Below are 11547 nucleotides of genomic sequence, written 5' to 3' on the forward strand. Positions count from 1 at the left end.
TGTAACCATGTGAGCACAGAAACTGCAGCGTTCAAACCCTCAGGAGCTGACGCCCCTGGAGAAAGGGCAGTTTCTAATACAAGATTGAGGACAGAATCAAGATTATGACTTATTTTGGGTATTATTTGCATAACTCGGAATCTAAGATTTTCTCATGAAGGGCAGAGCTGGTGGAATAGTTGGCAAAAGTAGTGAGAGGGGCCCATGTTTTCTTGAAAGTCTTGCCCTTTGCTTTACCCAGTTGGCCGGCCATTCACAGGTTCTGTTGGCTCCTTGCTGCCATGCAGAACAGTTGAGCTGGTTTGAGTCCTTTGGGGACTATAGTCTTCACTGTGAATTAGAAGGGATGAAAAATCTCTTCATCTATAGCTTTTCAGATTAATATAGTATGGCAGCAGACAAAGTGAAAACAAAAAATGATGCATGCACTTTCCTGCGCTATATAAGAAAATGTATCTGAGTATTTCCTCCGTGTTCCTCTGGATTCGAGTCTTATCACATCCTTTGTAAATCGTTGAGAAATTTGAAGTTTATTTGAACTGGGAATAGCGACTGTATAGCAAGGTGTTGAGCCGCAAGATGGAAAAGAGTGTATTTGATGTTTCCTGGGTTTAAGACAGGTAGCCGAGTAAACCTGAGCATCCTCTGTGAAACTGCTGCTGGCAGACTGATTGCTTTCCTGCTTCATCATTAGTGAGCATCTCTGCCAGTTAGTTAAATAACTAGGTCAGCCTGGGAAAAAACATGTTCCTTGATCTTCTGTGCTGTCCCTCCTGTTTTCCCATGTGTTTCTCTTTATAGCCCATTTCTCAGCTACCCAAGACGGGAGCGTGTTTGCGTTATCAAGCGCAGAGCTGGGGAGGAGAGGCAGGTACCTCTGCCTGGCAGGGGAGGTGGGAGCACAGGACCTTCTCTCCAGGTGCCTCAGAGGCCAAGGCAGAGGCGTGCTCACGCCCTGTTTTAGGGTTTCCCCGTTGCTCTTGACTGGGGAGAGGATGCGCTTTGCAAAGCTGCAGCATCATCCCCTCCACGGAGAGGGCAGGGAGCAACCGCTGCGGGTACCCAGTGGCTCTGCAGCCTGCGTTGCTCCCTGCCCAGCGCATCAAGGAGACAAAGAAGAATTTAGATGCAAATCCAGCCCACAGGGCCATGCCCTTACTTGACAGGGTATTTATTTATTGTGCAATACGGATTAAATCTCCTTCACTGTGGCCATCGAGCTGCCCATAGCAGAGCCTCGGCGATGGCCAGGACTTGGAGAAAGTTTGTGCTCCTGTTGCATGAATTCATATCGCAATTGCCTGACCTGATTAGGTTAATTATTTCCAATCTGTATATGCTCTCAATTGGAATGAGCAATTCAGGCTCTAGCTCTGAATTATTCTTGGCTGAAACTGTGATGTAGTGATGAAAGAGGCAGTTGCATGCAACACGCACTGCATCCGTCTATAGTCTGCTCCTGACGGTATCTCCAGAGCTTCACAGTTAATATTACAGACAGATAAAGAACTACCAAGTAAAAACTGCCACGTATTGTTTCCTCCTTTTCTGAAAAAGTTCTTATCATATTATGCCGTATCATGTCATAAGCATTTAGCCTTCTGTCTACTAGTTTTAAGCCAGATTTGAGTCAAAAATTTTATATATGTGGATGGATGGGCTACTTAGCTTATGCTCTTCCTGACTTAACTGTTGTTTTACAGGATTTCTTTTTATTCCCTCCTCCTACTAAACCCAAGAGCTTTTCCTCCTCCTTTTTTTCTAACAGCAGCAATAATCTATGTTTTAGCATTAATATCTGATGCTGATTGTCCCATCATTTGTCAATAGCATACATCCTCAGCGTGAAGATCTTAACATTTTGATAAGAATTTGTAATAGTTGAACCGGCGAGCGGGGGGAAGGGAAAGGCATCCCATTTGTTGCATTTAGCTACCGGTTTCTTTCCTCACATTTTTATTGTTGTGTCCTTCTTTAATAAGATTTTAGCGTTTGATGAATATAGCTGCCTTTTTAAAGTCTAAGCGTCCTGTAATAAAACATTTCTCAGGGGAAAAATTATTTGGTAATAGCATTTTCAGGTTTCCCTCTGAAAACGGATACCATACCAAAAATGTTGGGCTCATCCCTTATCCGTTAGATTTTCAAGGAAACCGGGGGAGCTGGGTGCCGGCGCGCAGGGGGTCCCCGCAGCCGCTCTGCTCCCTGACAGCCCCCGTATGAGGCACAAGCATGTTTCGTCCAAAGTGCTGCACCACGTCTGACAAATGCCTGGGCACGAGATGACAAGCCATGTTTCCCCGCAGACAGACCAGTTCTAATAGCTTTTCTTAAGCGGCTTTTTACCTGCTCTGTCTCAGCAATGGGACTCATAAATATTTCAATCGTTCATGACCCCAGAGCTGAATTCCGGGCTGAGCTGGGTTATCTCCTGCACGTGCGCAGGGGAGAGGGGCTGATCCGTCGGTGCCTCCCAGCTGGGGTCTCCCCTGCACGGAGCCACCAAGCATGAGCGTGTCCTGCGGGACACTGGTTTGCGTCACCCGGAGGAGAGCTGGTTACAGCATAACCATCAAGGACAAGAGAAAATGGCCTCAAGCTGCACCAGGGGAGGTTTAGATTGGATAGTAGGAAAAAATTCTACTCTGAAAGGGTTGTCAAGCATTGGAACAGGCTGCCAGGGAAGTGGTGGAATCACCATCCCTGGAGGTGTTTAAAAGACGGGTAGACGTGGTGCTGAGGTTCATGGTTTAGTGACGGGTTTTGTCAGTGTTGGGTTGGTGGTTGGACTCGATGATCTGAAAGGGCTCTTCCAACCTGGACACCTCTATGATTCTGTGATTAGGCAGCGGTCAGCAAACTGCACCCAGCACAACCAATACAGATAAATACCAGTGCAGATTTCACCCTTGAGTGAAATCAAATTGACTATGAAGAGATGTTTTTAAAAAATTGTGATGGGCCAAGAGGCCAATGTTCCTGGGATGTACAGAACATCACTTACACCATCCCAGCACAGATGGGAGCAGCAGCAGCAGCGTGAACCCCAAAAGGCATGGTGATGGAGAAACTAAGGGGAAGGAAACAGTCTGTGATTTTGTTTATCCTCCTGGAATAAATGCAAGGGTTCAGGTTTCAGGATGCTTAGCAGTATGCTAGCATGGATAAGCCAGCTACTGGTGAGCAGGAGCCAGGTTGGCTCTGTGACCAGAGGGGTGCAGTGGCCATTAGCTAACTTAAATTTGCGGGAAGCAGACTGCTTATTGCAGCAGCACGGCTACCAGTCCCTTCAGCTGGTTAAACCCCCCGTTAACCTGCGCGGGGTTGTGTCTGCTCCTTGCATGCTGCCCTGCGGAGGAGGAGTCGGAGAAGGTCCTCAGCGGGGCTGAGCCCTCTTGCCTGGGCAGGAGGGGCACAGGCAGCACCGCGGGCTGTGGCTGCTGTTGAGGGACCAACCGCAGTGAGCACATTAGACCTGCTGCTTCTGCTGGCTTTCCCCATGCTAAGTAATGGATTTCAAAGGGATGGAGCAAGAGGAAAAGAGCATAAGGCTGTGGCAGCCAGTCCTGCTTTGGGCTAAGATGGAGCTGTGGGGCTTCTCACTCTTGGCTCTTTGGAGGGACTCTTTATCGGGGAGTGTAATGATAGGACAAGGGGGTAATGGTTTCAAACTGAAGGAGGGTAGATTTAGTTTGGATATTAGGAAGAAATTATTTTCTGTGAGGGTGGTGAGCCCCTGGCCCAGGTTGCCCAGAGAAGCTGTGGCTGCCCCATCCCTGGAGGTGTTCAAGGCCAGGCTGGACGGGGCTTGGAGCAGCCTGGTCTGGTGGGAGGTGTCCCTGCCCAGGGCAGGGGGGTGGAACGAGATGATCTTTCAAGTCCCTTCCAACCCAGACCATTCTATGATTCTATGTAAGATCAAAAGGGTTCGCTGAAGACATGAAGTCAGAGCGGCTAACGGTGTGAAAGCACCTCCTGTTGTAGGTCTTCCCTCGTGCCTCTGGCCCTCGGCTACGCCTGCCCACCGCGGGCATGCCCACGCCTGCCCCTGCCCAGTATTGTACGGTCATCTCTAAGGGAGCCAGGGCTCCGCCACACACAAATGTTTCGCAACGTAACTCGTCTTGATTTGCAGAAAGTACTTGAAAGAGGGTGGGAAAACCCTGGGAAAATACCAAAAGTGAAGTGGAGACCGCGGCTTTTTGCCAGTGGCAATTATTTTAAGTGAACCGCCTGGAAGGATTTTTGCAGTTTGAAGTGTCGGGTGGTGTATTTTGAGCAGACAATATTGTTAGCGTGTCGAACGTGCTAAAAGTTGACCGACAAAAGCACCTGGATATTTCAAACATAAATAGGCTGTATCAAAATAGATAGGGAGCAGATGGCCTGGCTCCCCGCACACCTTGCTGACCAGAATACACGAGCAACACATACAGCCAAAATCTTGCTGTCTTCAAAGCTGATCATCTGCAAAGGCCAGGGTTATCCTCGTGCTGCCCTTTATCTGTCAGGCACTAACGCTCCTGCATGCACTAATTAGTATATCCTAGAAGGATCATGTACCCTGGGCTTGCTTGAACTTGTTACTACCCCAGCAAAGCGAATCACCTGTTCTAGAGCTCGGCCTCTCAAGAGGCGGTTAGTTGAAAAAACCTGCGAGCTGAAATCTGATCTGCGGTGGAAAGAGCCCAAAACGCAGAGGGCTGGCTTTGCCAGCTCCCTCGCAGCACTGCCTGTGGCTGATAAACGTGCAGCAGAGTCTGTTTCTCGCTCGCGTTTTTACCTTGGACGCTAAGACCAAACATTACCATTCTGCGGATTAACCGGGCTGTAAAGCTTTGCATGCCTTGTTGTACGGTTCAACAGATGTGAAAGGGAATTATCACTTCAACATGATATCAAGACTTTTTTTTTTTTTTTAGCTGATGGCAGATTACTAAGCCTGAATTCTTGTTTAATTTTAGTGTGTTAATTGATGGGATAATGAGCATTGATTATATGTGTTTTGGCTGCGTCATTGCAATTACAGGCTCTGTTTTATTCATGAGCCAGTCCTAAAGAATGCACTAGAGATCTAAGACAGCTTAAACCTCTCAGAAAAAGGCTCTGAATTGTTTGAGTAATGACACTCTTAGATGGAAAATTAAAGGTTCCCTTTTCCCATGCTTTTTAAGATAATTAAAATCCAGGAACAGTAAGGTGGTGAACATCCTTATTCATTAGCCTTCAGTAATTTAGCTTCTACTAAATGAGGAAAACATTTTAATTCTCCAGGCCATCTGTTGCAGTCTCCTTTGCGTGTCCTGTTACATAAAGTCTCATCCTGGGCAGTTTTAATATCAGTATTGTATCCTTTCACCAGGAATGATGAGCTGGATGAGGTACTTGAAGCCCCTACCTATTAACAGACCACCCTGGGATTAAAACGGCCGCTCGGTCTTTTAGGTCGAACTTATCCTGTCTAGACGCCTGTAGGCAAAGGATCTGCGGAAAGGAGGCCGTGCACAGAGATAGGCAGCGTGATGAGCTGTGTGTTTTCTAATAGCGATATCCATGCCAATAAATAACAAAGTTCATCGCAGCCCTTCCAGCCTCTCTAATGTGCGACTGCTCTGCCATATGGCTCCACGCTGCTTTTGGAAGCCGGCAGCATCCATTCGGGTAGACAGGGAAGCAGCGGCTCCGTGCTGGATGCTGCTTTGCAAGCGGTTTGGAGGAAGAACAGATCTCCTCTTTGCACTGCACCGAGGGAATTAATATTAGAGCAGGAGCATGCTCACCTGGGATAAATGGTGTGTCAGGCATTGGGAAACACAGTTTCTGACCCCGTCTATAGGAACAACTCACTTTATAGCTTGGGGCAAATTACATTAGCCCACGTTAGAAAGGTTTCTTGTTAAAATGATAACGTGTATTAGCCGAATGGATTCAGTGTCTTAGTTATTCCTGCTGCAAAGTTACATCCCTACAGATCTAAAAGGATTCAGGCTCCATTCATGTGGTTCGTTTCTGTCAAATTCTCACATAAAATAAAAGCCACGCTACTTGCCACCCCAGCAGTGCTGCCTTGCAGGGGCTGCTTTAGACCGATGTATTTAGCCGGCTCCGTGATCAGCAGGTAGCACTGACATTATTGATAGGGGCCGGCTGCAGGCAGGTGGCTTTGGCAGGGCAGAGCCTGAATTCACCTGTTTGCTATTACTCGAGTTGCTTAGAGATCACAAACACCCTGGCCCCGAGATGTGCGGCTGCAGAGCCAGCGTTCCCAGCACCAAGCAGTCCTCGGTCCATCAGCCAGCTCCTGCTTCCACCAAAAAAAGCCCTCCGGCCACAGCAGACATGCCCAAGCGGTAAGTCATTGCTTTGTTCTTTGCATCCCCAGGTGATCTGCCATTTGTCTTGAAATTCGTTACCTGGATGTGTTTGTCTCTATCACAAGCAATCTCTTCCACTGCACCTTGGCTGCTCTGTAATTAGTTTCCAGCACTTCAGCAAGAGCAGGCTTTAAGTTTTAACAGAAAGCAGGGAGGTGCTTCTCCTATGTGTGAGTCCTGCTGGAAATAAAAGCTGTGTGTCCGCTCCAAACTGGGAGCACTGGTGAGTGGGGGATGGCAGACCCCTCTGTACTTCCCTGGGGATGGGCTTAAAACTGAGAAACTTCCCAGAGCTCTTTCATATTCTGAAGAAATTGCTTGAAGGATGTAGCAACGTCCCTCTCTTAAAATTATTTAATAACCACCTTTAATAACAACTCCAGGCCACTTGCTTAGGTGAAGAATTGGGAGCTGTGCGATGTTGTGTGCTGCTTGTAAAGGCCATTTTCCTTTCCGCTGCATCTTCCTTCCCACCAATCTCCCTTGGGAAGCCCTGATTTCCTGGGGGGATTAAATGAAACAGAAATGAGCAAGCCTATTCATGGAGGAACTATATATACCCACAGAATTCACCGGGTGCTAACTGTGCCTCTCTTCTCTCTCCCTGCCAGCGTACCTATAGCCAAGCAGCTGGCGTCAGTCAAAGGTAAGGGGACCCATCTGTTGCCTCTTGGGGGTTCAGGTCTTCCAAGGCCACAGCCCAAGTGCAGTAAATCAGTAAATCCTGGTGACTTAGAGCAGCTGAGACCATGCAGACCCTTGGCCGGTGCCAGACAGGGGGGTCTGGTGGGTCCCTGAGCAACGTGCCCTGGCGTTGATCTCCATCTCCTTTTCTGCTTGCCTTTGCCTTAAAAATCACAGCCCCAGTCATCTGCGGTACCTGATGGCAACTGAATGCTGTGAGTGCACAGTCTTTAGGAGGAGGCTCAGGAGTGGGAGGGGATGAATCCAGCCAAATATTCCAGCCAAAAATCCCCACTATACTGTAATGCTGAAGTGCAGCGCTGATGCTCAGACATGGACAATTCTGTTTGGCCAGGCTTCCCAGGTGGGCTATATTTTTCCCTCATACAGGATCCTGGGAGTCCAAATGCATCCAAAAGATGGCCGGTGTGGCCTGTCACAGGATCACAGAATGGCCACCTGTCCCCACAGTGTGGCAGGCCCTTGCTGGGTGCCCAGGATGGGGGCAGAGCAGACAGGTCTCACTCATCCCCTTGTGTTCCCACTGCTGCGTGCCCCAGCTCCGATTGAAAGCTCCTTTTCGGGGTGTGTTTCCATGGGACAGGAGGCATGTTGCTGGCCCACTCCAAATAAAATCTGGGCCAGGTCCTCTGTGGGTATAAACGGTTTCGGTCTCATTAGCTTTAATGAAACTACACAGATTTCCGCCCACTCAGGATGGTTCTGACAGATTCCTTTCAATTATATCTGAAGGGCCACTTTTTCTGATAGGCTGATAACTTCTTTTTTTTCTCTTTTCTTTTTCTCCCCCCCTAGCTCTAAGAAAAGGCTCAGACCTTGAAAAAGCTTTTGCTACCGCGGCTTTGGTGTATAACAACTCTGCTGACCCCGAGGGCAAGCTCAGCAAAGCTGAAACCAAAAACCTGCTACAAACCCAGTTTGGGGGTTTCATACGGGTGAGGGGGTTTGGGCGAGCGGGTGGTGCTGGAATGGGCGAGCTTTGGGTGCAGGGATGGCCCCAGGGGCTCTGCCCTGCGGCTGGGTGAGCATCAGCCCCCAGGGTAATCCCAGGTGGCTTCAGTGGTTGGGTACAAACATCTTCAGGGAATTGAGTTGCTTTACATTGAGCCTGCATCTAACAATCTAACACAGGGCTAAAGGAGGAGGGGGGGCAGCAACAAACCACTGTAAAACCACTGAAAAAAAAAAAACCCAAACAAACAAAAAAACCCCTCAGATGATGACAAGAGGCTATAGTTATGAAGAGAAGAAGCCCGTTGTGTTTAATGGGGTGTTGGATAGTTTGCCAGAGCACTGACCCCATACCAGGAGAGCCAGCCCCGTGCCATAGAGCTGCACACGCTGTGGTCACTGGGGGGGCCCCTGGGAGAAAGGGAGCAGGGAGAACCTCTCCATTGTCACCCACCCGGGGTGTCCCATGGCAGCCAGGTGTGGTGAAAAACAGCTATATCGGCACTTGTGCCTGTAAACTTCTTGCAGATAAGTGTGGGGATTTTTTTCCCTCCCGAAATAAAAAAGTTTTTATCAAGTGGTAGAAAAAAAACTACATAGGACTAGTAAAAAGAGCTCAACTAAGTAAATGACAGAGGAGTTTAGGAGTAAAAGCATTCTTGAGGATACCTTTGCTTCCAAGAATAACAAAATAACATGACTGGTTGGGGAGGGGGAATTGGTACCTAATTAGAAACTGGGCACCTTATGGAAAAGGACTTGAAAATATCAATAGCCAATCAAATTTGGAATCATGAGATGTTTTGAAGGTTATAAAGCTAAAAAAAAAAAATCTCCTGTACCTTTATTTTTAATAAGGAAATATGAATAACAGACATGATACATAACTTTAATAATCCCTTCCATTCCAAGAGTAATGTCCATCAGGACAGAGAACAGCAGCTACTGAAGTTATGTCTGTAAAATCAACAGAGACCTTCACAGTATACATTTGAGGACCTGTCTTGAGGCCAGGAGGGCTGGTTGGTTGTTTCCTCTCTGTGGTTTTGTCAAGATATGGGACTCCATTTTTTCCATCAGTTACCAGCTACATCATCGTCACTGCCAGATTTTCAATCACGACTAGATGTCTTTAAAAAGACGTATTCTGGATTCAGGTGGAAACTTTGGGGGCTGGTTGTTCTCCTGTCTGATTGCAATAATTCTTCTGTTTGAGTTTCTTTGGATACCTTTAGAAAAACTCATATGAATGTGGATGTAAAAACCTGAATGGGAAGATAGAAAAATACAATAATTTTTACAGAGGTGTCTCTTTTTTTTTTTTTTTTTTTTTATAAAGCAATAAAAAAAGAACTGCATGCTTAATATCTCTTTTCATTTAAAATTCTCCACAGGGCCAAGAAAACAAACCCAAGTACCAGGAAATAATTTCTGCCCTGGATGAGGAGTTGGAGAACAAAATTGATTTTGAAGATTTCATGGTCTTGTTAGTCAGTCTCACACTAATGTCTGACCTGCTGCAGGAGATCAAAAACGTGAAAACCACAAAATGATCAGTGCTTTAAAAGAAGCAATGGCTTGGCACTTTATAAGGAAAGCAGGAGTGAACCGCACGCGGAGATAAAACTGAGTGCCTGGATACCCTGTGCTGGTCCCTTTTAAATGGAATAAAGTCTCGTCCAAACCTGGCTGAACTCACTCCGCTAGAGAAATGGTCTGTGAAGTTTTGCTGCTCAGGGCTTTGCGTTCACTGCGTACGTGCTTTGGGAGGGGGTGCTGGCTGGCTCGCGGTGGGTCCCGAGGCTCCAGCACCAGTTACCAGCTGGGTGCAGCCCCCAGCCCAGCTTAACACTGGGAAAAGGCAGCCCACACTCTCCCAGACCTCTCCACCATCTCTCGCATCACTGTGGGGAGAAGGATGGGGAGACCATGTCAAAAAAGTGCAGTCCCATCTCCCTTTGGGGCAGCAGCATGAATGGCAAGGCAGGTCGGCTCCCCAGGGTCTCCCAGTTGCCCCAGTGTGCTGCCGCCCCGAGCAGAGCGATACTGGTGATGGGTTTCACAATTGGCAGCGACTGCAAAATCTGCTGCAGCCTTTGGTAAACATTGACTTTAGCCTGCGTGGTTTCCAACCCACCATTAACCCTTCTGAATGGAGCGTTTCTTTATTTGTATTTCCTCCTCCAGCTGACCTGTTCATTGAGTGACCGCTGTGGAAGGAATTTCAAGTCCAGCATTTGCAATGCGTCTTTGGCAGCGCTCTGCTTGTGTGAGCGAAGGCACAACTTAGTTAAACGTGTCACTCGTCTGAGTCTGTTGTTTCATGAAACTGGGGGGAGGACAAACCAGATAAGCAAAGAGGTGGTCCAGGCTGGGGATGGTGGGGAAAAAAGGTGGCCAATAAAATGTTTGTATTGGAGCTGAGGGATATTGGCGACCCAGCCACGGGTTAAATGCTCATCATTCTAATCTTTGTTTTGATTCTGACCTATAGGAGCCTGGCTCAGAGCCAACGTTTAGCCCACTGTGACATCCCGTTGGGGCACGAAATGCAGTTTCACGCCCCCAGAACAGAATGTCCTCTGTAAGCATTTAACAAGCCTCTACCAAGGGAGTCGAGCTGAGTGAGCCGGCAAAACAGTGCAACCCTTTTCGTTTTCTCTTCTTCCTTCTCTAGAAAGGAGAAGACAGGGATGATTTAGCTTTGGTGCATAATTTTTTAAATAGGAAGAGATCAAAACCTTTGGTGTTAAAGGAGGGGAATTGATGCCAGCTGAGTAACAAGATTTAACTCCTCGACATAAAAAGGGTCTCAGTGTTTCCAGAAGCTAAGAGGGTGTTTTGTAATGGATTTTTCTTGCAAAGGAAAGACATATTGCAGTAGGAGGCCAGCAGCCAGTTGTTTTGAGAGGGAAGGTCTGTGTCTTTGTGCAGTACAGGATGGAGCTGAAAGAAGAAATGCAAATGGATGCGGTGGGTTTTGAAATGAAGCTCAGCAGGAAAGGTGCTGCTCCGGGGGGTTTGAACCTCGGCCAGGACTTAATCTGGCAGCCTCATCCATGCGTGTATCACAGCTTCGTATTGATGACGTGTTTCTACTGTTGCTCGGTCTCTTCCCCCATCGCCTTGGGTTTTGGCCAGGTCGAAGGTCCATGAAAGCTTAAAAAAAAATCAGCTGATGCTCCTTTTCTGGGGTAGAAAGATGGATTGAAAGTGAGAGTCCCTAGAAGGCTTTCCCATTACTGAAGTAAAGAAACCATGGCACAGCCCTGAAAAGCTTGTTTGGGAGCCACTGGTGACTCAGAAAGCATGAATTTCCTAATATCCCTCTGTTACAACACAAAGCTGAAAGGAACAATATTGTGAAGCCAATTAAGAAAGAGTTCTTTGAAATCGCTAAGGCCCTAACACAGTTTTTGTTATTGCTGAAATGTTTCTTAATCTTGCATGACTTGAATTAATGACTTAAGAGGCCTTTTATCAGATCAATTCACTTTGTCATCTCATCCTATGCAAA

At 47.3% G+C, this 11547-nt stretch overlaps 1 protein-coding gene across 1 annotated transcript; it reads left to right on the forward strand.

Moving 5' to 3' along the window:
* Positions 1–6195: 6195 nt before the first annotated feature.
* Positions 6196–10751, forward strand: SNTN (sentan, cilia apical structure protein). The gene is made up of 4 exons (XM_074602809.1): positions 6196–6350; positions 6986–7020; positions 7875–8014; positions 9425–10751. Exons 1-4 carry the CDS (start codon positions 6241–6243, stop codon positions 9581–9583), a joined length of 444 nt encoding a protein of 147 aa, XP_074458910.1. The 5' UTR covers positions 6196–6240; the 3' UTR covers positions 9584–10751.
* The last annotated feature ends 796 nt before the right edge of the window (positions 10752–11547 follow it).

The sequence above is a fragment of the Larus michahellis genome, chromosome 10, assembly GCF_964199755.1.
Source record: "Larus michahellis chromosome 10, bLarMic1.1, whole genome shotgun sequence".
NCBI classification, from domain to species: domain Eukaryota; kingdom Metazoa; phylum Chordata; class Aves; order Charadriiformes; family Laridae; genus Larus; species Larus michahellis.

Excerpts from the sequence above, each read along its gene's own strand:
- SNTN (XM_074602809.1), top strand. The coding sequence starts at position 6,241 with ATGTGCGGCTGCAGAGCCAGCGTTCCCAGCACCAAGCAGTCCTCGGTC. Across the intron at positions 6,351-6,985 it reads ACAGCAGACATGCCCAAGCG|CGTACCTATAGCCAAGCAGC; the intron begins GTAAGTCATTGC and ends TCTCCCTGCCAG. Across the intron at positions 8,015-9,424 it reads AGTTTGGGGGTTTCATACGG|GGCCAAGAAAACAAACCCAA; the intron begins GTGAGGGGGTTT and ends AATTCTCCACAG.